The 27,568-nt window shown below is 40.2% G+C and overlaps 1 protein-coding gene across 4 annotated transcripts in view; it reads right to left on the reverse strand.

Moving 5' to 3' along the window:
- Positions 1 to 923: 923 nt before the first annotated feature.
- LOC105867622 (phosphatidylinositol-binding clathrin assembly protein) overlaps positions 924 to 27,568 on the reverse strand; it is a 96,967-nt gene continuing 70,322 nt past the window's right edge. For all 4 annotated transcript variants that reach the window (XM_075999777.1, XM_075999774.1, XM_075999775.1 and 1 more), the window contains 3 exons: positions 14,649 to 14,772; positions 1,943 to 2,050; positions 924 to 1,045 (listed from right to left, as the gene is read on the reverse strand). In XM_075999777.1, coding sequence (XP_075855892.1) covers positions 1,031 to 1,045; positions 1,943 to 2,050; positions 14,649 to 14,772 — 247 coding nt within the window. In that variant the 3' untranslated portion in view covers positions 924 to 1,030. The remainder of the gene's footprint in view (positions 1,046 to 1,942; positions 2,051 to 14,648; positions 14,773 to 27,568) is intronic.

Here is a 27,568-nt window from a genome sequence, read left to right on the forward strand (position 1 = left end):
TGGTATATTAGAAAAAGTTCTGGATTTGGAGCCAAGGAACCTTGGTAATCATCTAACCTCTTAGGGCCTCCATTTCCTCTTCCTAAAAAGGGTTCTGAATTGCTAATTTCTACAAAATTCATCACTGTTCACATATAGTGGTCTGTGTTTATTTGTGACACAGATGATATCTCAAAGATAATAGCATATGAACACACTATACTTTCAAGAAAAACCAAGCCAGCAGAGACCAGGTGTATGATGAAATCTCTAGGCCAAAGTGAGCTTATGTTACTCAGGAACCACACTCTACGCCCAACACAGAGTCATGAGCAACCATTGCCCTCTGCTTCCTGTTTCTTAGAGAGTAGTTATAGCAATTACATGCTGAGAGTCTGGAAGGTCCAACCAGGAAATACCAAGTCAGCAAAATGATGCTACTAGCTTCTCAATGAGGATAGGAAGGAAGTAAATTATCACTCACTGGCAGCCTCCAGGGGATGAAGCCCTGAGCTTTTTACCTAGGGGTCTGGCTCCAGATTAGATGAGAGTCATAACCAGATCTGAAGCAGCTCCTACAGGGGCCAAACAACTGGAGAACACATGGTGTGAGGCAGGGCCTGCTATGTTGCTACTGAGGGTGCTCCTTGAATTCCCCACCCACTGTACTTCCTCAGTCCTCCAGCCCCTCCTCCTCCCTGAGCAGGTTCCTAAGGGTGATCAGAGGGCCCAGAACTGACACATATGGTGGTTAGATGTCAGAAAACAGCCCAAAGAATAATTAGTTGGGTCTGAATGACACATGTGCCTTTAAAAACCTGTTAGGGAAGGGGCAGGATTGGAAGACTGGGGGAAGGTTAGGTGAATTATTAACTATTAAAATAAGAAAAATAGAGTACATAAGCTCTAAAACATTGAATTGAAGAATCTCAAGAGTATTGAATGTCCAAGTGAATGTTTATTTTACGTGGAAGATGCGGATAATTCAGTTCAGCCTGTAGAAAGATCAGTTTTTTCACTTCTGAATCAGAATCTTTTTGCTTTAGTACCTTTACATTGACTGCGTCTGAGTGAAAGAAAGATAAATATGTAAATCTTTAATCATTTCTACATATTTTTCTTTGTTGCTATAAAATAATTAAAAATATTTTCATACAAAACTCTGGTCATTTTTCTCATTATCTAGTACCTGAAGTTTTGTCAGGAATCCTAAAACAGATATTCAGGGATCAGGAGGCCCAACACATCAGAAGACTGGAGGTAGAAACTTTATAAAGCCTTCTAGAAAACAATACTCTGATGCAATGGACACTAGGATCATGACACTCTCCCATATGCTTCAGCTACACTCATCCATATTACCATTATCTGCTTCTGCTTCTTTGCTCAACTTATTCTCTCTGCCTGTAATGCCAAATCCTGTAGTTGAAATCCTCCTTATCGTTCAATACTAAGTGTCTTGAAACCTTCTTCCATTGTTGAATTAACTGTTCTCTCCTTTGAGTTCCCATGGTACTTTGTGCTTCCCTCTCTAATTGTGTATTTGTTTGTCTAATTGTGTATTTGTTTCCCTATTCCATTGACTGGCTGTTTATTTTTTAATCTTACCATTCAATGTAGGTATCAGTTTTTTGGGAACTCATCCTTAAAACCTCCAGGCTGAGTTAGTTGCCTCTCCAGTACTAATTACACTTCAGTTTGTTGATTGAATAAATAAATAAATGACTAAAAGGATTGATGAATACATATAAGAACCCAGTTGAGGTTTAAAAACACAGATTTGTAGAGGTCTGTACCAGGTCTGCATAATGTGGTCTCTCTTTGTGATGCTGAAATTGTTAGAATTAGTTTTTTTTCTATGAGAGACCAACAGTGCACAGAAGATAGATATGTAGTAAAACTCCATTCTAACAGTGACTGCTCATCCCTACCAAGGTTCTAAGCAACAACAGCTCAAACATACCTGATGTCCTGGGGATGGAGTGGGAGGATTATTGGTGTTTAAGCCTTGTTGGTTATAAATCATGGGTTGAGGTGCCAATAGAGAAGGACCTCCCAGTGGAGTTGGAACCTATAAATTTGAATAGAAAAGAAAACAAAAATGAAAAACTTAATTAGTATTTAATTGCTCTCCTAATACAGTAGTACCAGGAGAACATGTAGCCCTCTAGAATAAAGATTATGAATGAATGTCAACTGAAAGGAATGCTAAATGCCAAATACAAAGAAAAACAGAAAAATAGATCTGTGAGGAGCTGCTAGTTATAAAGTGTAACAAAGTGTGTGGGGGTGGGAGGGGGTAGGGAAGACCTAAAGAATAGTTCTTGAAGAGCAGGGATGAGACCTACAAAAGACTCTTTACAAGAAACAGAACTCCAACATCTCAAGGCCAATAATATTCATGGGAAAGACAAGAGAAGTTTGTAGGTGGACATGGAACATGTTAAATATATACTAGCATATATGTATTTTTGATGAAATAACTTTAGTACAAGAATGTGATTTGATGTGATCATTTAAAGGTTAAATGTGAAAGACACATAGGAATTTTCTAGGTGAAAGTAGTGAGGAAAGGGTAGGTACATCTAGTCAAGGCGATAAATGGAGCTAGAAAGGCATTTGACATCTCTCTAGTTTATATCATTTTTCCAATGACCTGATGAGCTCAGATTTTAAAATATGCTCAGAAGATGAAAGAAGGGAGTTTAATGAAGAAAAATATAAGGAAGTTGCACAGACCCATTAATATAAGACTCTGACCATCACCATCCCCTGTTTAAAGCCATTATGTGGATCTTCACTGGCTATAAATAGTATGTAAACTCCTTGGCATGGTTTACCAAGCCTACTGCTTCTCTATCTTGATCTTTTCCCTCACAAGTTAAGGAAATATGGGCTTACTTTAGGACAACTGGGTAAATTATTAACTGATCAAATGACTCATAACCCAAGCCTAATGACTAATGTGTTGACCTGCTAGGAGGTTTCTGATGATATGCTGCAGGGCTACATTCTTGGTATTCTTGTTCATCCTTCTCTATCAGTAAGAATGTTGTAGAGGGCCGCCTACACCATAGCCCTTCAATCAATGTGGGTCCTTCAGTCCACCTGGATCCACAGTTTATTCATGCCTGAGGAATGGGGTTCCCACTCTGTAGTCAAGCCAGTGCTGGGGTCTACTTTGTACCTGATTCCTGTCAGCTTCACTCCCTGATAAATAAGCTCTATTCTGTTCACCCTTATTTAGAAAGAATCTGTGAAATAACCAGCCTCTTTATATGGCCCTTCATAGTTTTCACTACTTTTTACCTCAAGCCCTGTTATGCTGATAGATGCCCTTTGGTTACTGATGCCTAACCTGGAATCTGCCATATCCCTTTTGGGACTTGGACCTTGACCACCCATCCTTTCCCATCAAGTATCTCTACTCCTTCTACCTTATTTTCTCTGGGCTTTGGTTTACTCTTACTTCTAGCATACATGCAAATCCAATATCATATCATACTCTAATCCTCTTCTGAGGATTAACTGGTAAACACAGTATATTATTATAGAGGTTATATAGAGAAGTCAACAAAGGTGACGGAAAAGAAGTATGAGGCAGAAGAAAAACTAAGTGAATATAGTGTTTCCAAATCTAAAAAGGAAGAGTGTTTCAAGAAGCATTCGTCTTCCATTGTTGGCCATTACTTTTCTACCTCCTTTGCAGGTTCTCTCTCATCTCCCTGCCCCGTTAATGATAGATCACCCTTGTGCTCAGTCCTTTGACTTGTGCTCCTGTCTCTACTTATGCCTAGGTAATGTTATCCAGTATCACAGCACACTCTTACTTCAAGACTTTTGCACTGACCATTCCCTCTCCCTGGAATGCTCTTCCACTTGGCTTGCTACTTCCCCTTTCTCAGATTTCTACTGAAGACTGAGTCACCTTTTCAATAAAGAGTTCTCCTTGACCAGCCTATTTAAAATGGAAACCTACTCTTTTCTTCTCTGCTATAATTTTCTTTATAGCACTTGTCACCTTTTTTGTTTATTGTGTTCCCCCATTAGAATGTACATCCCACAAGCACATGGGGTTTTCTTTCTTTTAATTATTGTTATATTGATAGCACCTAAACAGCACCTGGAACATAGTAGATGCTTAATGAACACATGCTGGTTGAGGGGTAGGGTTGAATAAGACAAGGACAGAGAAGTAGCTGTTAGACTTGGTCACATGAAGTCATTAAAGACCTTCATGCCGGGGGTTGGAATCAAGATGGAGGACGAGAAACACCGCCAGACTGAGTGTCTCTGCAGAAAAGACAGATTCTAGCAGAAATTAGAAGAAAGAAGCAAGAAGATGAGCATACAGAGGACAAGGGTCGGAAGGAGGGGTATCTGAGAACACAGGAGACTCCAGGGGAGGAGGTTGCGGAGGAGAACTGGAAGCTGAGACCAACGGAGCAGCCCAGAGCCCAGCGGGAAGGGTAGGTTGTTCGATCAACTTTCCCCTCTCCTGCATCTGAGACTGCTGGTGGGCTCCCCAGAGGGTGGAGAGATCTGTGGACACCAGCCCAGAGACGACCGCCGCCAGTGAGCAGTAAGCCAGTAGCGGACGCGGCACCAGGCTCCCAAATCCCTCGGGGAACCTCCATGTGCACAGACCCGAGCCGTGCTGCAGGCACCATATTGCTTCATTCTCCCCTCCCCCGACCCTACCCACAGCTGCCCAGAGAGATAATATAGCCACCAGCCGGAGGCACCTCCAGGCAATGGGACCTACCATTTTGGGGCCCTACAGCTGGCTAAGGGGAACTCAGACTGTGAGCTCCCTACCCGCCAGCCCTCCCAGGTGCTGCTGGCACAGTGATCCCCGGAGAACCGGGCAGACCCTGAGGCTGAGAGACATAGACCCAGCTTAGGCTCCCAAGGGTGAATTGGGACTGACACTCCTCTCCCTAGTGGGGATACAGTTTGAACTCTGGGGCCCAGAAATCAGACCTGCAGACAGATCCTGTGCACCGAGGTCTCGCATTGCCTGGGGCACAGAAGGGACATATGTGAACAGCCTACTGAGGTGTGTGTGCCTTCGGGGGCAGATCACCGTCCTAGAGGGCAACCCTCCACCCAATGGAAGGCCGTACACCCAGCCCAGGTGGCGATCCTGCGCAAGACACCTCCCTGCCAGCATCACAGTCAGCGGATGCCTGGGAGCGTGTGGTCTGGCCTGCTGGCAGAGGCCCAGGAGTAGCTGCGGAGTTGGGGAGGGTGGAAAGAAGCAAGGCTTGCTCCAGACTGCGGGTCTCAGACAGCCCCACCCCACACATAGACTTTCTGACTGAGTGGATCCATTAAAGCCCCTCCCTGACAGCTTTTCCTGGAAGCAAAGAACAGAACTTTGACCCCTGCTAATGCAATTGGTGGTGACTGAGGGCAGGCTTACCCAACCCAGCTCCGCTCAGACTCTCTCCTAGGCCAGCCCTCACCAAGGGGGAGAAAAGGACACACCTGGAAGTCCCAGGGCCCCACCGAACACCTGAGTCACTAGAGTGCCTCTCTACAGGAACAAGGACACAAAAACAACAGTGCAGCCTGTTCCTCCAAGCAAGCGCCACCTACTAACAGGGAGGACATCCTGAACATCCTTTTAACCGCACCTACAGACTCATTATACAGGGAGTGGTCAAATCTCACCCACAGACAGCACCTACTGGCTCAGAAACTAAACAAGGCTTGTGATTACCATAACGAAAACCTAAAGGAAAGAAACAACAACTGATTGACATAGAAAGAAACCAGAGAACAACCTCCTACTAAATGATCACTTCATAAATGAAGAAATCAACATGAAAATAAAAAAATTCTATGAACAAAATGACAATGGAGAGATATGTTATCAAATCCTCTGGGACACAGCTAAAGCAGTTCTGAGATGAAAGTTTATCTCCATAAATGCCTATAGCCAAAAGTTAAAAAGATCACAAATAGACAATCTAATGAAACGACTCAAACAGCTGGAAAAAGAAGAATAGACCAACCCCAAACCCAGCACAAGAAGTGAAATCAACAAGATCAAATCAGAACTAAATGAAATTGAAAACAGGGAAGCTATTCAGGAGATTAATAAAACAAAAAATTGGTTCTTTGAGAAAATAAACAAAATGGACACTCATTGGCTAAGTTAACGGAAAGCAGAAAAGAGAAATCTCTAATATGCTCCATCAGGAACAAAAAGGGAGACATCACAACTGATCTCAAAGAGATACCAGATATAATTTATGAATACGACAAAAATCTTTATGCACACAAACTGGAAAATGTAGAGGAAATGGACAAATTTCTAGAAACACACAGCTTTCCTAGACTCAACCAGGAAGAAATAGATTCCCTGAACAGACCAATCTCAACAGCTGAAATAGAAACAGCAGTTAAAAATCTCCCTAAAAAGAACAGTCCCGGTCCAGATGGTTTCACACCCAAATTTTACCACACTTACAAAGAATAACTAGTACCTATATTGCAGAAACTATTCCACAATATCATGAAGAACAGAAACCTCCCCGACACCTTTTATGAAGCGAACATTACTCTGATACCAAAACCAGGAAAGGATGCAACAAAAAAAGAAAACTACAGACCAATATCCCTAATGAATATAGATGCAAAATTTTTCAACAAAATCTTAGCTAACCAAATCCAGACGCTTATCAAAAAAATAATCCATCACGACCAAGTGGGCTTCATCCCAGGAATGCAGGGATGGTTCAACATATGTAAATCTATAAATGCAATTCACCACATAAACAGGAGCAAAAACAAAGACCAGGGGCGGAGCAAGATGGCGGACGAATAACACCGCTAGACAGAGGTCTCTGCAGAAAAGACAGACTCTAGCAGAAATTAGAGGAAAGAAGCAAGAAGACCAGCATACAGCGGACGAGGGCCGGAGGGAGGGGACCTGAGACCCTGGGAGAATCCACGGAAGGAGGCTGTGGAGGAGAACTGGAGGCTGAGACCAACGGAGTAGCCCGGAGACCAGCGGCAAGGGTAGGTGGATTTGCTGTTTGCCCTCCCCTGCATTCCGGACTGCTGGTGGGCACCCCAGTGGGTGGAGAGACCTGTGGACACCAGCCCAGAGACCGCCGCCGCCTGCCAACGCTGAGCCTGTAGCAGACGTGGCACCAGGTTCCCAACATCCTCCGGGCACCTCCGTGTGCACAGACCCCAGCCGTGCGGCAGGCGCCATATTGCCTCGTCCTCCCCTCTGCCGACCCTACCCGCGGCTTCCCAGAGAGACAATACAGCCACCAGCCGGAGGCACCTCCAGGGAATGGGACCTTCCTGTTTGGGACCCTACACCTGACTCAGGGGAACTCAGACTGTGAGCTCCCTACCCACCCGCCTTGCCAGATGCTGCTGGCACCGTGTTCCCAGGAGAACAGTGCCGACTCAGAGGCTGAGAGACATAGACCCAACTTGGGCTCCCTGTGGGTGAATTGGGACCGGAAATCCTCTCCCTGGTGGGGATACAGTTTGAACTCTGGGACCCAGAGGTCGGACCTGCAGACCAGATCCCCTGCACCGAGGGCTAGCATTGCCCGGGGCACAGAAGGGTTATACGTGAACAGCCTACTGAGGTGTATGTGCCTCCAGGGGTGGATCGGCATCCTAGAGGGCAACCCTCCTCCCAGGAGGAGGCCGTGCTCCCAACCCTGGTGGCGTTCCTGTGCAGGGAACCTCCCTGCCGGCATCACAGTCCGGGGAGGCCTGGTGGCTTGTGGTCTGGCCTGCTGGCAGAGGCCCAGGAGTAGCTGCAGAGTTGGGGAGGGTGGAAAGAAGCAAGGCCCGCTTGAGTCTGCGGGTCTCAGACAGCCCCACCCCGACACACAGACTTTCTGGCTGAGCGAGACCATTCCAGCCCAGCCCTGACAGCTTTCCCTGGAAGCAGAGAATAGAACTTTGATCCCTGCTAACGGCCTGAGGGCAGGCTTACCCAACCCAGCTCTGCCCAGAACAAGAGCTGTTAACAGGACACAAAATCAACAGTATAGCCTGTTACTCCAAACAAACGCCACCTACTGACAAGGATGGCATCTTGCACAGCCTTTCCACGGCACCCACAGACTCAATATAGAGGGAGTGGTCCAATTTCACCCACAGACTCCACCTAACGCCTCAGAAACTAAACAAGGTGTGTGAATACCCAAACAATAACCTAAGGAAAGATACAACAACTGATCGACATGGGAAGAAATCAGCGAAAGAACTCAGGAAATATGAAGAACTAAACGGAAAACACACCCCCAAAGAGGAACACCAGCCCCCTAGAAACGGACACCAACCAAAATCAGGCAAACAATATGACAGACGAGGAATTTCGTATGTGGATCATAAGAACACTCACCCAGCTGCAACAACAACTCAATAACCAACACAAAGAAACCACAAAAAGTCTCCAGGAAATGGGAAAAGAAATAGACACAATGAAGAAAAGTGTAACCGAAATCCTGGAAATGAAGAATCAATTCAAGGAACTACAAAATACAGTGGAAAGTCCCAAGAACAGGGTAGATCAAACAGAAGAAAGAATCTCAGAGCTTGAAGATAACACCCTCCAATAAATAAATCAGTCACAGAAATAGAGCAGAGAAACAAGATAAAACAGCAAAGCCTACAAGAGCTGTGGGATTATGTGAAGAAACCTAATGTGAAGGTCATAGGGTTACAAGAAGGGGAAGAAGACAATACTCAAGGGTTGGACAAGCTGTTTGAAGATATAATCGAGGAAAATATCCCAGGCCTTGCTCAAAATCTTGATATACAAGTTCAAGAAGCTCAGAGGACCCCTGGGAGATTCAATGCAAACAGGAAGACGTCACGACATGCACTCATCAGACTGACCAAAGTATCAACTAAAGAGGCCCTTCTAAGAGCTGTAAGACAAAAGAAGCAAGTAACATATAAGGGAAAGCCAATTCGAATAACATCAGACTTCTCTAATGAGACTTTACAAGCAAGGAGAGACTGGGGCCCCATTCTCACTCTTTTGAAACAAAACAATGCCCAGCCTAGAATATTATTCCCTGCAAAACTAAGCTTCGTATATGAAGGAGAAATAAAAACATTCTCAGACAAGCAAAGGCTCAGAGAATTCACCAAGACAAGACCAGACCTACAAGAAGTACTTAAAACAGCGTTACGCACAGAACATCATAATAATAACCCACAAATATAAAAACAACCAAGACCCAAAGATATTAAAGGCCAGATATTACAATGGCTCAAGACAGAAATCATAGCAACAACATCCAACCCAGCAGAATGATCAGTAATCTACCTTACCTATCAGTTCTCTCAATAAATGTGAATGGCTTACCCTCGCCACTCAAGAGACATAGGCTGGTTGAATGGATAGAAAATACAGGCCAAGTATATGCTGTCTTCAGGAAACACATCTAACCTGCAAGGATGCATATAGACTCAAAATAAAAGGGTGGACATCAATATTCCAAGCAAATAGAAGCCAAAAGAAGGCTGGTGTGGCAGTTCTAATTTCAGATGATTTAGTTTTTAAACCAACAAAAGTAGTGAAAGACAAAGAGGGTCATTATATAATGGTGAAGGGCACAGTCCAACAAGAAGAGATAACAATTTTAAATATATATGCACCCAACTTAGGTGCACCCAGATTCATAAAGCAAACCTTACTGGAGCTAAGCAAATGGATTAATAGCAACTCCATAATCGCCGGAGATTTCAACACCCCACTGACGGCACGAGACAGATCCTCCAAACAGAAAATTAATAAAGAAATAATGGACTTAAACAAAACTCTAGAACAACTTGGTCTGACAGATATCTACAGAACATTCTACCCAAAATCCACTGAATATACATTCTTCTCATCAGCTCACGGGACATTCTCTAAGATTGACCATATGCTAGGACACAAAGAAAATCTCAAGAAATTTAAAAAATTGAAATCATACCATGTACCTTCTCAGATCATAGTGGAATAAAACTAGAAATCAACCCTAACAGAAACTCACATTTCTACACAAAAACGTGGAAATTAGACAACCTCCTACTAAATGATTACTTCATAAATGAAGAAATCATGACGGAAATAAAAAAGTTCTATGAAGAAAACGACAATGGAGAGAAAAGTTATCAACTCCTCTGGGACACAGCTAAAGCAATTCTGAGAGGAAAGTTTATCTCCATAAATGCCTATAATGAAAAGACAAGAAGATCACAAATAGACAATCTAATGAAACGACTCAAATTGCTGGAAAAAGAAGAACAGACCAACGCCAAACCCAGCAGAAGAAGTGAAATCAAAAAGATCAAATCAGAACTAAATGAAATTGAAAACAGGAAAGCTATTCAGGGGATTAATAAAACAAAAAGTTGGTTCTTTGAAAAAATAAACAAAATTGACACACCATTGGCTAAGCTAACGAAAAGCAGAAAAGAGAAATCTCTAATAAGCTCCATCATAAAAAAGGAGATAAAAAATAAAAAAGGAGATATCACAACTGATCCCAAAGAGATACAAGATACAATTTATGAATACTACAAAAATCTTTATGCACACAAACTAGAAAATGTGGAGGAAATGGACAAATTCCTAGTAACACACAGCCTCCCTAGGCTCAACCAGGAAGAACAGACCAATCTCAACAGCTGAAATAGAAACAGCAATTAAAAATCTCCCTAAAAAAAAAAGTCCCGGTCCAGATGGCTTCACACCTGAGTTTTACCATACTTACAAAGAAGAACTAGTACCTATCTTGCAGAAACTATTCCACAACATCGAGAAGAATGGAAACCTCCCCGACACCTTTTATGAAGCGAATATTACTCTGATACCAAAACCAGGAAGGATGCAACAAAAAAAGAAACCTACAGACAAATATCCATAATGAATATAGATGCAAAAATTTTAAACAAAATCTTAACTAACCGAATCCAGACACTTATCAAAAAAATAATCCACCACGACCAAGTGTGCTTCATCCCAGGGATGCAGGGATGGTTCAACATACATAAATGTATAAATGCAATTCACCACATAAACAGAAGCAAAAACAAAGACCACATGATTCTTTCAATAGATGCATAAAAAGCTTTTGACAAAATTCAACACCCTTTCATGATACGAACACTTAAGAAAATAGGCATAGAAGGGACATACCTAAAAATGATACAAGCCATATATGACAGACCCATAGCCAACATCATAATTAATGGGGAAAAACTGAAATCATTCCCACTTAGAACTGGAACCAGAGAAGGCTGCCCACTATCTCCACTTCTGTTCAACATAGTACTGGAAGTCTTGGCTACAGCAATCAGACAGGAAAATGGAATCAAAGGTATCCAAATAGGGGCAGAAGAGATCAAACTTTCACTGTTTGCTGATGATATGATATTGTATCTAGAAAACCCCAAGGATTCAACCAAGAAACTCCTGGAACTGATCAATGAGTTTAGTAAAGTCTCAGGATACAAAATCAATACACAGAAATCAAGAGGCATTCATATATGCCAACAACAATCTAATTGAGAACCAAATCAAAGACTCAATTCCCTTCACAATAGCAACAAAGAAATTAAAGTACCTAGGAATATACTTAACCAAGGACGTAAAAGACCTCTACAGGGAGAACTATGAAACACTGAGGAAGGAAATAGCAGAGGATGTAAACAGATGGATATCCATACCATGCTCGTGGATCAGCAGACTCTATATCATTAAAATGTCTTTACTACCCAAACTGATCTACAGATTCAATGCAATACCTATTAAAATCCCATCAGCATTCTTCACAGATATAGAAAAAATAATTTTACGCTTCGTATGGAACCACAGAAGACCCCGAATATCAAGAGCAATTCTAGGCAACAAAAACAAAATGGGAGGACTTAATATGCCAGATATCAAACTATACTACAAAGCTGTAGTAATTAAAACAATATGGTATTGGCACAAAAACAGGAATATTGACCAGTGGAACAGATGTGAGAATCCTGATATAAAACCATCCTCATATAGCCATCTCATCTTTGACAAAGCAGACAAAAACATACGCTGGGGAAAAGAATCTCTCTTCAATAAATGGTGCTGGGAAAACTGGATAGCCACCTGTAGAAGGCTAAAACAGGACCCACACTTTTCACCTCTCACAAAAACCAACTCACGCTGGATAACAGACTTAAACCTAAGGTATGAAACTATTAGAACTCTAGAGGAAAAACTTGGAAACACTCTCCTAGACATCGGCCTGGGCAAAGAGTTTATGAAGAAGTCCCCAAAGGCAATCACAGCAGCAACAAAAATAAATAAATGGGACATGATCAAACTACAAAGCTTCTGCACAGCCAAAGAAATAGTCATCAAAGCAAACAGACAACCTACAGAATGGGAGAACATTTTTGCATCCTATGCATCCGATAAGGGACTGATAACTAGAATATACTTAGAACTCACGAAAATCAGCAAGAAAAAATCAAATAACCCCATTAAAAAGTGGGCAAAGGACTTGAACAGAAATTTTTCTAAAGAAGACAGAAGAATGGCCAACAAACATATGAAGAAATGTTCAACATCTCTAATCATTAGGGAAATGCAAATTAAAACCACAATGAGATATCACTTAACCCCAGTGAGAATGGCCTTTATCAAAAAATCTCCAAATAATAAATGCTGGCGTGGTTGCGGAGAGAGAGGAACATTCCTACACTGCTGGTGGGATTGCAAACTATTTCAATCTCTGTGGAAAGCAATATGGATATACCTTAAAGCAATACAACTGAATCTACCATTTGATCCAGCAATCCCATTGCTAGGTATCTACCCAAATGATCCAATGACACTCTACAAAAAAGACACCTGCACTCGAATGTTTATAGCCGCACAATTCATAATTGCAAGGCTGTGGAAACAGCCCAAATGCCCATCAATCCAAGAATTGATTAATAAAATGTGTTATATGTATACCATGGAGTACTATTCAGCTCTAAGAAACAATGGTGATATAGCACATCTTATATTTTCCTGGATAGAGCTGGAACCCATACTACTAAGTGAAGTATCCCAAGAATGGAAAAACAAGCACCAGATATATTCTCCAGCAAACTGGTATTAACTGAGTAGCACCTAAGTGGTCACATAGATTCTACAGTAATAGGGTATTAAGCAGGTGGGAGGGGGAAGGGGGGCGGGTATATAAATACATAATGAGTGAGATGTGTACCATCTGGAGGATGGTCATGCTGGAGACTCAGACTTGTGGGGGGAGGGGAAGAAATGGGCATTTATTGAAACCTTAAAACCTGTATCTCCATAATATGCCGTAATAAAAAAAAAATATTTCTATAGCATTTTGCTAACAAGATCATGTATAAATATTTGCACTTAGTAAAATAAATAATGACTATAGCCTTATTATATTTCAGGTAATATTTTACAGCCACAAGGGTTTGTCACAAATATAAAATAAATTTGTTTTCCAGAGATTTTTTGATTTTAAAATTGCATGTAATTTATTGGGGACCTATATTTCAACTTTCAATCCATAAGCAAGTCCTATCAATTCTATATGTGTATCTCTCAACTCTCTTTTGATTTCTACTGTCACTATTCTAGACCAGGCCACTCTAGATCTCTTGCTGTATGACTTGAAAAGACCACCTAACTAACTAACTTCTTCATTCTGTGTTGTCTTACTTGCCTACTATCCATCTTCCACACTCTTCCCACACTAATCTTTAAAAAAAAGTAAAATAAATATGATCATGTTATAGCTTTGGCTCCCCACTGCATATAAGGTAAACTCTTATACAAGTTTTGGCCTGGGTTAACCTCTTTAGATTTACCTCCTGTTGTATCTATCATACATTATGCTACAGCCATGTTAAGCTACTTATGTTTTTCTAAATAGCCCATGAAGTTTCCTGCTCCTTCACCTTGTCATGCCATTGCCCCATTGGTGAACAATGACTGTCAATTCATCTCATCTCCTTTAAAAAAAAATTTGATACCTAACAGATGCATATATTCATTGTACATGTGATATTTAATACATTCATATAATTTGTAATGATAAAATGAGGGTAACTAGTCTATACATCACCTTAAATATTTCTTTTCTTTATCTTAGAAACATTTGAATTATTGTCTTCTAGCTATTTTGAAATATACAATAGATTCACCTCATCTCCTTTTACCTCATGTTCAGATCCTTTATAAAAATAACCAATACATCCTCCAAAGTATTCTACCTTAGCATTTACAATATTCAATGTCTTCATTTGATGACATTTATATATTTACTATAATATCTCCTTGAGAGGAGAGTCTAGTTCTATTTGATTCTGTGTCTTTACCATTTAAGCACTGTGTCTGGTAGCTAACAGGTGCTTAATAGGAGTGGAACAAAATAGTGGAAGTATAGATTCTGTGATGGAGAGTGAACTGTAGGCCTTATAGAGATCTCAAATTTAAATTTTCACATTTTAATTTATGGAATAATTAGCTTAATATGCATATAATAAATATTAGTGTAATATATTAAAATAGATTAAAAAGAAAACATTTCTGTTCTACCTACTTCCTTAATATAAATATCTATGTTATATGTATATATCAAAAAACTAAACTAATAATATAGCCCAAATGTTACCATGTAGGAAACAGGAGTAGCAATGGAATTCCAGATGGTTGACATGCAGGTGCAGGTATTCAACTGCCAGTTCATTCCACCACTAATTTCTGTCTCTGAAGGTTGACACCACTTCATGTCAGATCTAAGGGAAAAAGAACACTCTATTCAATAAAGTGTGCTGGGAAAACTGAATATTCACAAGCAGAAAAACAAAATTGAATCTTTATCTCACACCATTTTATTTTTTTATAAAAATCAACTAAATGATCAAAATTAATTAAAATATAAACATAAGGCCTAAATTATAAAACCACTGGAAGAAAACATAGAGCAAAAACTACACGACATTGGTTGAGGCAATGATTTTTTTGGATTTGACCCCAAAAGCTCAGGCAACAAAAGCAAAAATAGATAAATGGGACTATAGTAAACTAAAAAGCTTCTGCACAGAAAGTGAAACAATTAACAGTAAAGAGATAATCTATGGATTGGTAGAAAATATTTGCAAGCCATATATATGAAAAGGGATTAATATCCAAAATATATAAGGAACTCAAACAACTCAATAGGAATAAAACAAATAATATGAATCAAAAATGGCCAAATGACTTGAATAGACATTTCTCAAAAGACATACAAATGGCCAACAGATATATGAAAAAAATGCTCAATATCACTTATCATTAGGGAAATGCAAATTAAAATCACGCTGAGATATCACCTATCTCACACCTATTAGAATGACTATGATCAAAACGATAGGAGGCTTTGTTAAAAATGGCAGACTAGGGATGACCTCCTTGCTCTCTGTTCTTGGAGTGGGAGGTGAAGAACACGGCCTAAATCACTCGAGTGGGTAGTTCTCCCACAGGATCAGCTTCACGGAATTGCAGGGAAGTTTCTAGGGGCAGCAGTGCCGGGAAAAGGAAGAAAGTGACTCAGTGGATTTACTGTGAAGTTCCGAGAATCCGAGTGGTAATGCGCAGATTGGAGTGTAAGCTGGCCGCGCTCAGCAGCCAGCCAAATGGCTGTGTGATCCTTCCCACAGGGGGACGACTTCTCCTTCACCAACCTCCACGCCCACGAAAGCAGGAAAGTGCCTGAAGACAGTGTGAAGCGGTAACACGGACAGGCAGGCAGGTTGGAGAGGAGGCAGGAGTGGAAAGTAATCTGAAATCTCCAGGGCACGGTGTAAGGTCGCCTTTGCTGGGAGATCTATAAACACCAGCAGCGTATGCCTCGCTTGTGAAGGGACAGAAAAGTGAGACAGATTGCTCATTTGACTCAGTTGCCTGGTGGACTCGGGCAGCGGCCAAGCCCTGTAAGGGAGGAAGTGGAAGAAGGGAGTGAGAGCCATCCTCTGGGACCCTCCCGGGTCTCCAGTGGCCAAAGCTCCGAAGCCACCGAGGATGCAGATAGTTTTCGCCCCTCGGTGGAATTTGTCCGCGGTTCCCAGCCCCTTGAGTTTTGCCGGTGAAGGGACAGAAGCAGAGTAAGAGCCATTCTCCGTGGACCCCCAGAGTATCCAGTGGCCCAAGCCGCACCGCTGCCGGGGACGCCCCGATAGTTTTCACCCCTCGGCGGAACTCGTCCACGGTTGCCAGCCACTTGAACTCTCCCAGTGAAGGGACAGAAGGTGGGGTGACAGCCAAACTCTGCGGACCCTTCCAGGGATCTCCAGCGTCCCACACCCAGCCACCGCGGGGAGGCGCAGTGTTCACCCCTCGGCAGAACTTGTCCGCGGTTCCCAGCCCCTTGAACTCTCCCAGTTAAGGGACAGAAGGCGGGGTGAGAGCCAAACTCTGCGTACCCTCCCCAGGGGCCTCCAGCGTCTCACGCCTCGCCACCGCGGAGACGTGCGGATAGTGTTCACCCCTCAGTGGAACTTGTCTGCAGTTCCCAGGCCCTTGAACTCTCCTGGTTAAGGGATAGAAGGTGGGGTGAGAGCCAAACTCTGCGGACCCTCCACAGGGGTCTCCAGCATCTCACGCCTTACGGCCGTGGAGATACGCAGATAGTGTTCACCCCTTGGCGGAACTTGTCCGTGGTTCCCAGCCTCTTAAACTCTCCTGGTGAAGGGACAGAAGGTGGGATGAGAGCCAAACTCTGCAGACCCTCCACACAGGTCTCCAGCGTCTCACGCCTCACTGCCACAGGGACACACAGATAGTTTTCGCCCCTCCGCAGAACTTGTCCGCGGTTCCCAGCTGCTTGAGCTCTGCCGGTGAAAGGACAGAAGGCGGGGTGAGAGCCATCCTCTGCAGACCCACCACAGGGGTCTCCAGCATCCCACGGCCTGCCGCCGCGAGGACACACAAATAGTTTTCACCCCTCTGCGGAACTTGTTCGTGGTTCCCAGCTGCTTGAACTCTCCTGGTGAAGGGACAGAAGGTTGGGTGAGAGCCATCTCTGCGGACCCTGCCCAGAGGTCTCCAGTGTCCCACACCCACAGATGCGGGGACGCGCGGATAGTGTTCACCCCTCGGCAGATCTTGTCTGCGGTTCTCAGCAGCTTGAACTCTCCCAGTAAAGGGACAGAAAGCAGAGTGAGAGCCATCCTCCGCGGACCCTCCCCAAGGGTTTCCAGTGGCCCAAGACCCACCAACAAGGCGAGGAAAGTTTTCACCCCTCAGAGGAACTTGTCTGTGGCCCCCAGCTGCTTGAGCTCTGCCCAGGAAAGGGCGTAAGAGGGGGCTAGCGCCATCCTCCATGGATCCTTGCCAGGGGTCTGTTGCGGCTAAAGCTCCACTGATGACAAACAGAAAAGGGACAAGCTTCACCCCTTAGTGGAGATTCTCAGTGGTCCCTGGCAACTCAAGCACAGCTGATTTCAGCCCATAATCTATTTCCTGCATCTCCGATCCTCAATAAAGCGTCCAGATGAGAACGAACCAGCAAAAGTTTACAGGAAACATGAAGGAACAGAGAGAAAAGTCACTTGCAGAGCAAAATACTCATTCTCCATCATCTGACTCCAACATACATGATATGAGTAAACTGACAGAGGAAGATTACCGAATATAGATTGCTACAAAACTGAATGGAATTGAAGAGAAAATAGAATCACAACATAGAGAAACTACAAGAACAATACAAGAAATGAATGAAAGATTCTCTGAAGAAATTGAGACTATCAAGAAAAACCAAACAGAAATTCTGGCAATGAAGGAAACAATCATGGATCTCCATAATTTAGTGGAAAGCCTAAAGAACAGGATGGACCATGCAGAAGAAAGAATCTCAGAACTTGAAGATTATGCCTATGCTCTAAACAAATCAGAGGAAGAAAGGGAACACAGAAACAAGAAACAAGACCAAAGTTTACAGGAAGTGTAAGATTATGTTAAAAAACCAAATATCAGATTGATTGGGATTCCTGAAGGGGAAGAGGAACATTCTTAAGGGCTGGAAAATTCATTTCACGGAATACTGGAGGAAAATACGCCAGGCCTGGCTAGAAATGTTGATATCCAAATACAAGAAGCACACAGAAATCCTGGGACACTCAATGAGAAAAGGCAATCACCTCGCCACGTGATTTTTATGCTGACCAAAGTAAATGTGAAAGAAACCATTCTCCGTGCAGGAAGACCAAAGCAGCAAATGACCTATAAAGGTAAGCCGATCAGACTAACAGCTGATTTCCCATCTGAAACCTTACAAGCCAGGAGGGAGTGGGTGCCTATCCTTAATCTTCTAAAACAGAACAAAGCCCAACCTAGAATTCTTTATCCGGCAAAATTAAGTTTCATCTATGAGGGAGAAATAAAGTCCTTCTCAGACAAACAATCACTGAAGGAATTTGCAAAGACCAGACCATTCCTACAGGAAATTCTTAGACCCGCATTTCTAACCGAACAGGGCAGTAGACACTCCTCAAAGTGAAATCATCAAAGAAATAAAGTTTAGATCTCGAACTAAATGATGGCTCAAGGAGTAAGACAAAGCAACAAGATTACACCCAACAATATGAATGGTAATCTTCCTCCAATGTCAATCCTCTCAATAAATGTAAATAGCTTAAACTGTCCTCTGAAGAGACATACACTTGCAGAGTGGATAATAATGCACAAGCCTAGCATCTGCGGTCTACAGGAAACATATCTAACTCACAAAGATGCCCGCCTGCTGAAGGTCAAGGGTTGGAAAATTATCATCCAGTCAAACGGAAGTCAAAAGAAAGCTGGAGTAGCTATACTATTTGCAGATAATATAAGCTTTAAAATAGCAAAAGTTAAAAAGGATAAAGATGGCCATTATATAATGGTGAAAGGAAAGATCCAACATGAAGATTTAACAATTCTTAATCTCTACGCACCCAATACAGGAGCACCCAATTACTTAAAGCAAACCTTATTTAATCTAAACACCTTATTACATAATACTACCATAGTAGCAGGGGACTTCAACATCCCATTAAATGATCTGGATAGAATCTCCAAACAGAAAATAAGCAAAGAAATAACGGACCTGAATAAAGCACTTGCTCAAAAAGGTCTGACAGTCTCTATAGAGCATTCCATCCAAACAAACTTGAATTTACATTCTTTTCAGCAGCCCATGGATCCTACTCCAAAATTGATCACATCCTAGGCCGCAAATCAGATCTCAAAAAATTAAAGAAAATAGAAATTATACCTTGTACCTTCTCTGCCCATAACAGTATAAAATTACAGTTCAATTCCTATAGAAACACTCAACCCCTCACAAAATCATGGAAACTAAACAATCTATTATTGAAAAATTATTGGGTAAAGGAAGAAATTCAGAGGGAAATCGAGAATTTCTTCGAACAAAATGATAACGGTGATACCTCTTACCAAAACCTGAGGGATACAGCAAAAGCTTACCTCAGAGGAAAACTAATAGCAATTAACACTCACATCCAAAAAACAGAAAGCTTAGATACTGACAACCTAATGAATAAGCTCAAGGAACTGGAAAAAGAAGAGCAAACAAATTCTAATCCTAATAGAAGAAAAGAAATAACAAAGATCAAAGCAGAACTGAATGAAATGGAGAACAAGAGAACTATACTAAAAATCAGCAAAACCAGAAGCTGGTTTTTTGAAAAGATAAACAAAATTGATGGCCCTCTTGCTAAACTGACAAGGACCCAAAGGGAAAGGACTGTAATAAACTCAATAAGGAATGAAAAAGGAGAGATCACAACATATACCAAAGAAATACAAAACATTATATATTTGACTATTATAAAAAACTATATGCCCAAAAACTACAGCACGAAGATGAACTGGACAAATTCTTGGATTCATACAACCTCCCTAAGATCACGCAGGAGGCAACAGAATTGCTAACCAGACCAATCTGAAGCTCAGAAATGGAAGCAGTAATTAAAAACCTGCCCAAAGGGAAAAGTCCTCGGCCAGATGGCTACACTTCAGAGTTCTACCAAACATACAAAGATGAACTCATACCTATACTACAGAAACTATTCCACACCATTGAGAAGGATAAAATCCTTCCTAACTCATTCTACGAAGCCAATATCACCTTCATACCAAAGCCAGGAAAGGACACAACAAAAAAAGAAAATTACAGACCAATATCCCTCATGAATACAGATGCAAAAATACTAAATAAAATTTTAGCAAATAGAATTCAGCAGCACATCAAAAAAATAATTCACCATGACCAGGTGGGCTTTATTCCAGAGATGCAAGGATGGTTCAACATACACAAGTCTATAAATGCAATTCACTTCATAAATAAAATCTAGAACAAAGACCATATGATTCTGTCAATAGATGCAGAAAAAGCATTTGACAAAGTCCAACACACCTTTATGATAAAAACTCTTAACAAAATAGGCATAGATGGCTCATACCTTAAACTTATTAAATCCATCTATGACAAACCCACTGCTAATATCGTTCTAAATGGAGAAAAATTGAAATCTTTCCCCCTTTGATCCGGAACTAGACAAGGGTGCCCGCTATCTCCTCTCCTATTCAACATAGTACTTGAAGCCCTAGTGATAGCAATCAGGCAGGAGAGGGGTATTAAGGGAATACAAGTGGGGGCAGATGAAATCAAACTCTCGCTCTTCACCGATGATATGATATTATACCTAGAAAACCCCATGGACTCTTCCAAGAGACTCCTAGACTTGATAACCGAATTTGGTAAAGTTTCAGGTTATAAAATCAATGTACACAAGTCACAAGCATTCATATATGCCAAGAACCATCAAGCAGAAACTCAAATGAAAAACGCAATACACTTTACTATAGCCCCAAAGAAAATTAAATATCTAGGAGTATACCTAACGAAAGATACAAAAGATTTATACAAGGAGAACTATGAAACACTAAAAAAAGAAATTGCAGAAGATTTAAACAGATGGAAAAATCTACCTTGTTCATGGATTGGTAGAATCAATATAGTTAAAATGTCAATATTACCTAAAGTGATCTACAGAATCAATGCAATCCCCATCAAAATACCATCAACATTCTTTACGGATCTAGAAAAAATAATTATTCACTTCGTATGGAACCAGAAAAAACCTCGTATAGCCAAAGCAATCTCAAATAAAAAGAACAAACTGGGAGGCATCAGTCTTCCTGACTTCAAGCTGTACTATAAACCAATAATAGTTAAATCAGCATAGTACTGGCACAAGAACAGAAGGATAGATATCTGGAATAGATCTGAGATACCAGAGATGAAACCATCAGTATACAGTAATCTAATCTTTGATAAAGCTGACAAGAATATACATTGGGGAAAAGAATCTCTCTTCAATAAATGCTGCTAGGAAAACTGGCTAGCTACATGCAGAAGAGTGAATCAGGATCCCTACCTCTCACCTCTCACAAAAATTCAATCGAGATGGATAACAGACTTAAACTTAAGGCATGAAACCTTAAAAATCCTAGAGGAAGATTTTGGGAAAACCCTATCAGACATTGGCCTAGGCAAAGAATTTTTGAGGAAGACCCCCAAGGCAATGACTGCAGCATCAAAGATAAACAAATGGGATCTGATCAAATTAAAAAGTTTCTGCACAGCCAAGGAAACCATCAGTAGAGCAAACAGACAACCCACAGAGTGGGAGAAAATATTTGCTCTCTACACCTCTGATAAAGGTCTAATAACAAGAATCTATCTAGAACTTAAAAGAATTAACAAGAAAAAATCAAACAATCCCAACAAGAAATGGGCGACAGGAATAAAAAGAAACTTCTCCAAAGAAGACAGAATAATGGCATGCAAACATATAAAGAAATGCTCAACTTCTCTAATTATTAGAGAAATGCAAATCAAAACCACAATGAGATACCACCTAACCCCAGTAAGAAAGGCCTACATCAAGAAATCCCAAAACAACAAATGCTGGCGAGGATGTGGAGAGACAGGAACACTCCTACACTGCTGGTGGGACTGCAAATTAGTGCAACCTTTGTGGAAAAGAATTTGGAGATACCTCAAACAGCTAACAATAGAAATACCATTCGACCCTGCAATAGCATTGTTGGGCATCTACCCAAAAGAGCATAAGACATTGTATTATAAAGACATCTGCACCCGAATGTTTATAGCAGCACAATTCACTACTGCACGGCCATGGAAACAACCCAAGAGCCCATCAATTCATGAGTGGATAATTAAAACGTGGTATATCCTCACAATGGAATATTACTCAATCCTAAGAAATGACGGTGAGCTAGCACCGTTTATGCTATCCTGGATTAAGCTTAAGCCCGTTATCCAAAGTGAGGCAAAACAAGGCATGGAAAATGGGCTCTACATCTATTCGCCATCAAATTGGTACTCACTGATTAAAACTATGGTTTTCAAATGGTGGCAATGCTCACCAGAGATTTGAGAGGAGGGGGACCCAATCTTAGGGAGGTGGCGAGTATTTTAGAGGGGAAGGGCATAACTCTAACCCTTCTTAGGGAGAGGCAAAGATATACAATGTAACCAAAATGTCAAAAAAAAAATCAAAACAAAACTTTTTATCGGGTGGTTGGCAGGCAGTAGGGGGGAGGAGGAAAGGTGTGTATGCTTCCATAACGTGTGTGATACACACCACTGGGGGATTGGACACATCGGGGGGAGGGAGGGAGCAGGAGCAATATTTGTAACCCTAACAATATTTGTACCTCCATAATATGATAAATAAAAAAAAATGATAAGAGATGACAAATGTTGGCAAGGATATGGAGAAAAGGAAACTCTTGTATACTGTTGGTGGGAATGTAAATTATTAGAGCCATTATGGAAAAATTGTATGGTGGAGCCTCAAAAAACTAAAATAGAACTACCATATGATCCAGCAATCTTACTGCTGGATATATATTCAAAGGAAATAAAACCAGAACATAGAAAAGATATCTGCACTCCCATGTTCATTACAGCACTATTCACAATACCCAAGACATGGAATAAACCTAACCATGAACGGCTGAATGGATAAAGAAAATGAGGTACATTACACAATGGAATATTATTCAGCCTTTGAAAACAATGAAATCCTGCCATTTGCAACAACATGGATGAACCTGGAGGTCATTATGCTAAATGAAATAAGCCAGGCACAGAAAGATAAATATCACATGATCTTACTTATGTGTGGAATAAAAAAAATGTTGAACTCATAGAAGGAGAGAGTAGTATAATGGCTACTAGGGGAGACACGGGGTAGTGAGAAGAGGATTGGAAAAATGTTGGTCAAAATACACAACATTTCAGCTAGACATGAGAAATAAGTCTAGGAGATCTATTGTAAAACATATTGGCTTTAGTTAATGATATTATATATTATATATTGAAAATTGCTAAGACAGTAGATTTAAAATGTTCTTACCACAAAAAATGATAAATACATGAGGTAATGGATTTGTTAATTAGCTTGATTTAATCATTATACAATGTATACATATATTAAAACATCCTGTTGTACACCATAAATATATATATATAATTTTATAAAATAAAGATAAATAACTAGTTTTCAAGACAGATTTTTAAAAGATTGTTGGTAAAATAAAAACAAAAATGTCTTCAGAGTTGTCAGCATTGAATATAATGCAGACATACAATTTTTTCTACCTAGGTTTACTAGTCAATTGAGCTCATGTTATTGCTACTAGATATTTAAGATTATAAAATTATAAATCCATCCTAAGAACAAAATGTACAATAAAAATAAATTCCTTGATGTATGTTAAACATAAAAGTAAGGAAAAAGAGGGAAAGATCATATGTTTAACTTTTTAGTTTCTTATCTTCTGTGATGTTTTTGATATTTGTCTGATCTGTAAACCAAAAAATAACTTAAGATTATAGCTAGCTTTGTTTAATAACCCATGAAATTTTTATGACCCATTCAAGTATAAATGTTAAGGAAAAAGTTAATTAAATACATATAAGTGAAATAAAAGTTTATAAATAAACTTTTCGATAATAATTGTATTTTTAATATGTCTGCCTAAAAACAGTTTCCAAAATCTTTTTGGTAACTTGAAACCTCAAAGCTAGGTCAACAATGGGTATTCAATAGATATCTAGATCATTTTCAAATAAGATAACATACTAAAACATTAATTGCTGAACAAAAGTTTAAATTTATCCACTTTTGGGGTCTTATTGTGGAGGAACTAAAGATATTTGGGTCTGTTAGTAAACACATTCTGTGCTACACTGAAAAATTCTACTATAAGGAGCATATGTTTCTGGAAGTTATGAAATGGTGTTAATCTACAAAATGTTGGTACGTGACAGTTCACAATTGCTTACTTCCTAGTCTTCATAAGAAATTAAAGTTACTAAGTTAAAAATTTTAATTAACATATGTAATTAAAACTACTAGAAATTATAAGGGGAACAACTCTATACTGCAAAGTATACAAAGAAACTAAGGATATATACTTTAATAAGAAAATGTATAAGGTATAAAGATGTGTTTTTGATGAGGAAAAAAAAGAGTAAATTTTTTCCTACACTGGAGTTTATTTAAAGATTGTTTCAAAATGAAAAAGAAGAATTAAAATTGGGTAAAGAAAGGATAGAGATAGAATCTTGTGTGGTTAGGCTAGGCGCGGTGGCTCACACCTGTAATCCTAGTACTCTGGGAGGCCAAGGCAGGAGGATCGCTCAAGGTCAGGAGTTTGAAACCAATATGAGCAAGAGCAAGACCCCGTCTCTACTAAATATGGGAAGAAATTAATTGGCCAACTAAAAATATATACAAAAAATAAGCCAGGCATGGTGGCACGCGCCTGTAGTCCCAGCTACTTGTGAGGCTGAGGCAGGAGGATCGCTTGAGCCCAGGAGTTTGAGGTTGCTGTGAGCTAGGCTGAAGCCACGATACTCTAGCCCAGGCAACACAGTAAGACTCTGTCTCAAAAAAAAAAAAAAAAAAAAAAAAGAATCTTGTGTGGTTAGTTGTCTAAAATTGAATGCATTTATTATAACAATTTTTAATGAGATTTAATATCAAAAGCAAACTGACACAAAACTAGAATTTGGTTTTTTCTTTCTGTTAAAATTATGTTTTCTTGGATTATTGATCTGTTCTTATTAAGAAATTATATATAGTAGTAACATTCATCAGGTGTCCAGCAGGTGGGAGGGGGGAGGAGGGGATGTATATATTCACACCTAATGGGTGCAGTGCGCACCGTCTAGGGGATGGAGACACTTGAAGCTCTGACTTGGGTGTGGCAAGGGCAATATATGTAACCTAAACATTTGTACCTCTGTAATATGCTGAAATAAAAAAATAGCTATAAAAATAAATTATACAAAGGTTTTTCTTTACCTTTCAAGTAATCTGCCCAGCAATGATTCTGTCTTAGCAAAAGAATTTCTTATGCTGCATGTTGTCTTTATCAGGTTTTTGATTACTTACAAAAACTGAGTCTTGTCAATATTAAAGGAGCTAAGTTTTATTCACAACTATGTAACCTTCTGTATTTGCCTTTAAAATCTTTCATTATACTTTGGTTACGTAATTATTAGTGTTTCATAATGATCTGTGATCCTATTTGACCAAAATGTTCAAACATTTTCATATTTTTTACAAACTTCCTAAAATCAAGTTCTAAATGGGGTGTTTTGATCTCAAACTATGAGATTTCCCAGAGGGCCCGAGAAAAATCTCAAAGGTTTGTCTCTACCTTATAAAAAAATATTAAACTAATTAAGTTTACGTATGTTAAATTACATGAGGAGCATCGTCAAATAAAAGTGATATTTAACCTTCTTTAGCTTACATGGGTATATGTTATTAACATAAATGCTTCATAAATTGTATGAAGTTCATAAAAATTTGTTAATACCCACACTGTTCATGATATGTCCACACATTTTCAGTCATAATTTAGGTTATGTTAATATGCTGTTTGCCACAGAAATAACTAAATTTCCTTATCAAATGAACTCCCATTAGATCTTTACCTATGGCCTTCTTACTGTTTTTTTATTTTGTTTATTATTTTGGCATATTATGGGGGTACAGATTTTAAGATTTCAATAAATGCCCATTTCCCCCCTCCCCCAAAAAGTCTGAGTCTCCAGCATGATCATCCCCCAGATGGTGCACATCTCACTCATTATGTATGTATATATCTGCCCCACTCCCCCCTCCCACCTGCCCAATACCTGATAACTATAGTACCTATGTGTCCACTTAGGTGCTACTAAGTTAATACCAGTTTGCTGGAGAATATATCTGGTGCTTGTTTTTCCATTCTTGAGATACCTCACTTAGTAATATGGGTTCCAGCTCTAACCAGGAAAATATAAGATGTGCTATATCACCATTGTTTCTTAGACCTGAATCGTACTCCATGGTATACATATACCACATTTTATTAATCCATTCTTGGATTGATGGGCACTTGGGCTGTTTCCACAGCCTTGCAATTATGAATTGTGCTGCTATAAACATTCGAGTGCAGGTGTCTTTTTTGTAGAGTGTATTTGGATCATTTGGGTAGATGCCCAGCAATGGGATTCCTGGATCAAAAGGTAGATTCAGTTGTATCACTTTGAGGTATCTCCATATTGCTTTCCACAGAGGTTGAACTAGTTTGCAGTCCCACCAGCAGTGTAGGAGTGTTCCTCTCTCTCCGCAACCATGCCAGCATTTATTGTTTGGAGATTTTTTGATAAAGGCCATTCTCACTGGGGTTAAGTAATATCTCACTGTGGTTTTGATTTACATTTCCCTGATGATTAGAGATGTTGAGCATTTTTTCAAATGTTAGTTGGCCATACTTCTGTCTTCTTTAGAAAAGTTTCTGTTCAAGTCCTTTGCCCACTTTTTAATGGAGTTATTTGATTTTTTCTTGCTGATTTTCGTGAGTTCTAAGTATATTCTAGTTATCAGTCCCTTATCGGATGCATAGGATGCAAAAATTTTCTCCCATTCTGTAGGTTGTCTGTTTACTTTCATGACTATTTCTTTGGCTGTGCAGAAGCTTTGTAGTTTGATCATGCCCCATTTATTTATTTTTGTTGCTGCTGTGATTGTCTTTGGGGATTTCTTCATAAACTCTTTGCCCAGGCTGATGTCTAGAAGAGTGTTTCCAACCTTTTTCTCTAGAGTTCTAATAGTTTCATACCTTAGGTTTAAGTCTGTTATCCAGCGTGAGTTGGTTTTTGTGGGAGTGAAAGGTGTGGGTCCTGTTTTAGCCTTCTACAGGTGGCTATCCAGATTTCCCCACCATTTATTGAAAAGGGATTCTTTTCCCCAGCGTATGTTTTTGTCAGCTTTGTCAAAGTTTAGATGGCTATATGAGGATGGTTTTTGATCAGGATTCTCACATCTGTTCCACTGGTCAATATTCCTATTTTTGTGCCAATACCATATTGTTTTAATTACTACAGCTTTGTAGTATAGTTTGATATCTGGCATATTAATGCCTCCCATTTTGTTTTTGTTGCCTACAATTGCTCTTGAT

Source organism: Microcebus murinus, unplaced genomic scaffold (assembly GCF_040939455.1).
Source record: "Microcebus murinus isolate Inina unplaced genomic scaffold, M.murinus_Inina_mat1.0 scaf005_hap2_Mmur4.0, whole genome shotgun sequence".
NCBI classification, from domain to species: Eukaryota; Metazoa; Chordata; class Mammalia; order Primates; family Cheirogaleidae; genus Microcebus; species Microcebus murinus.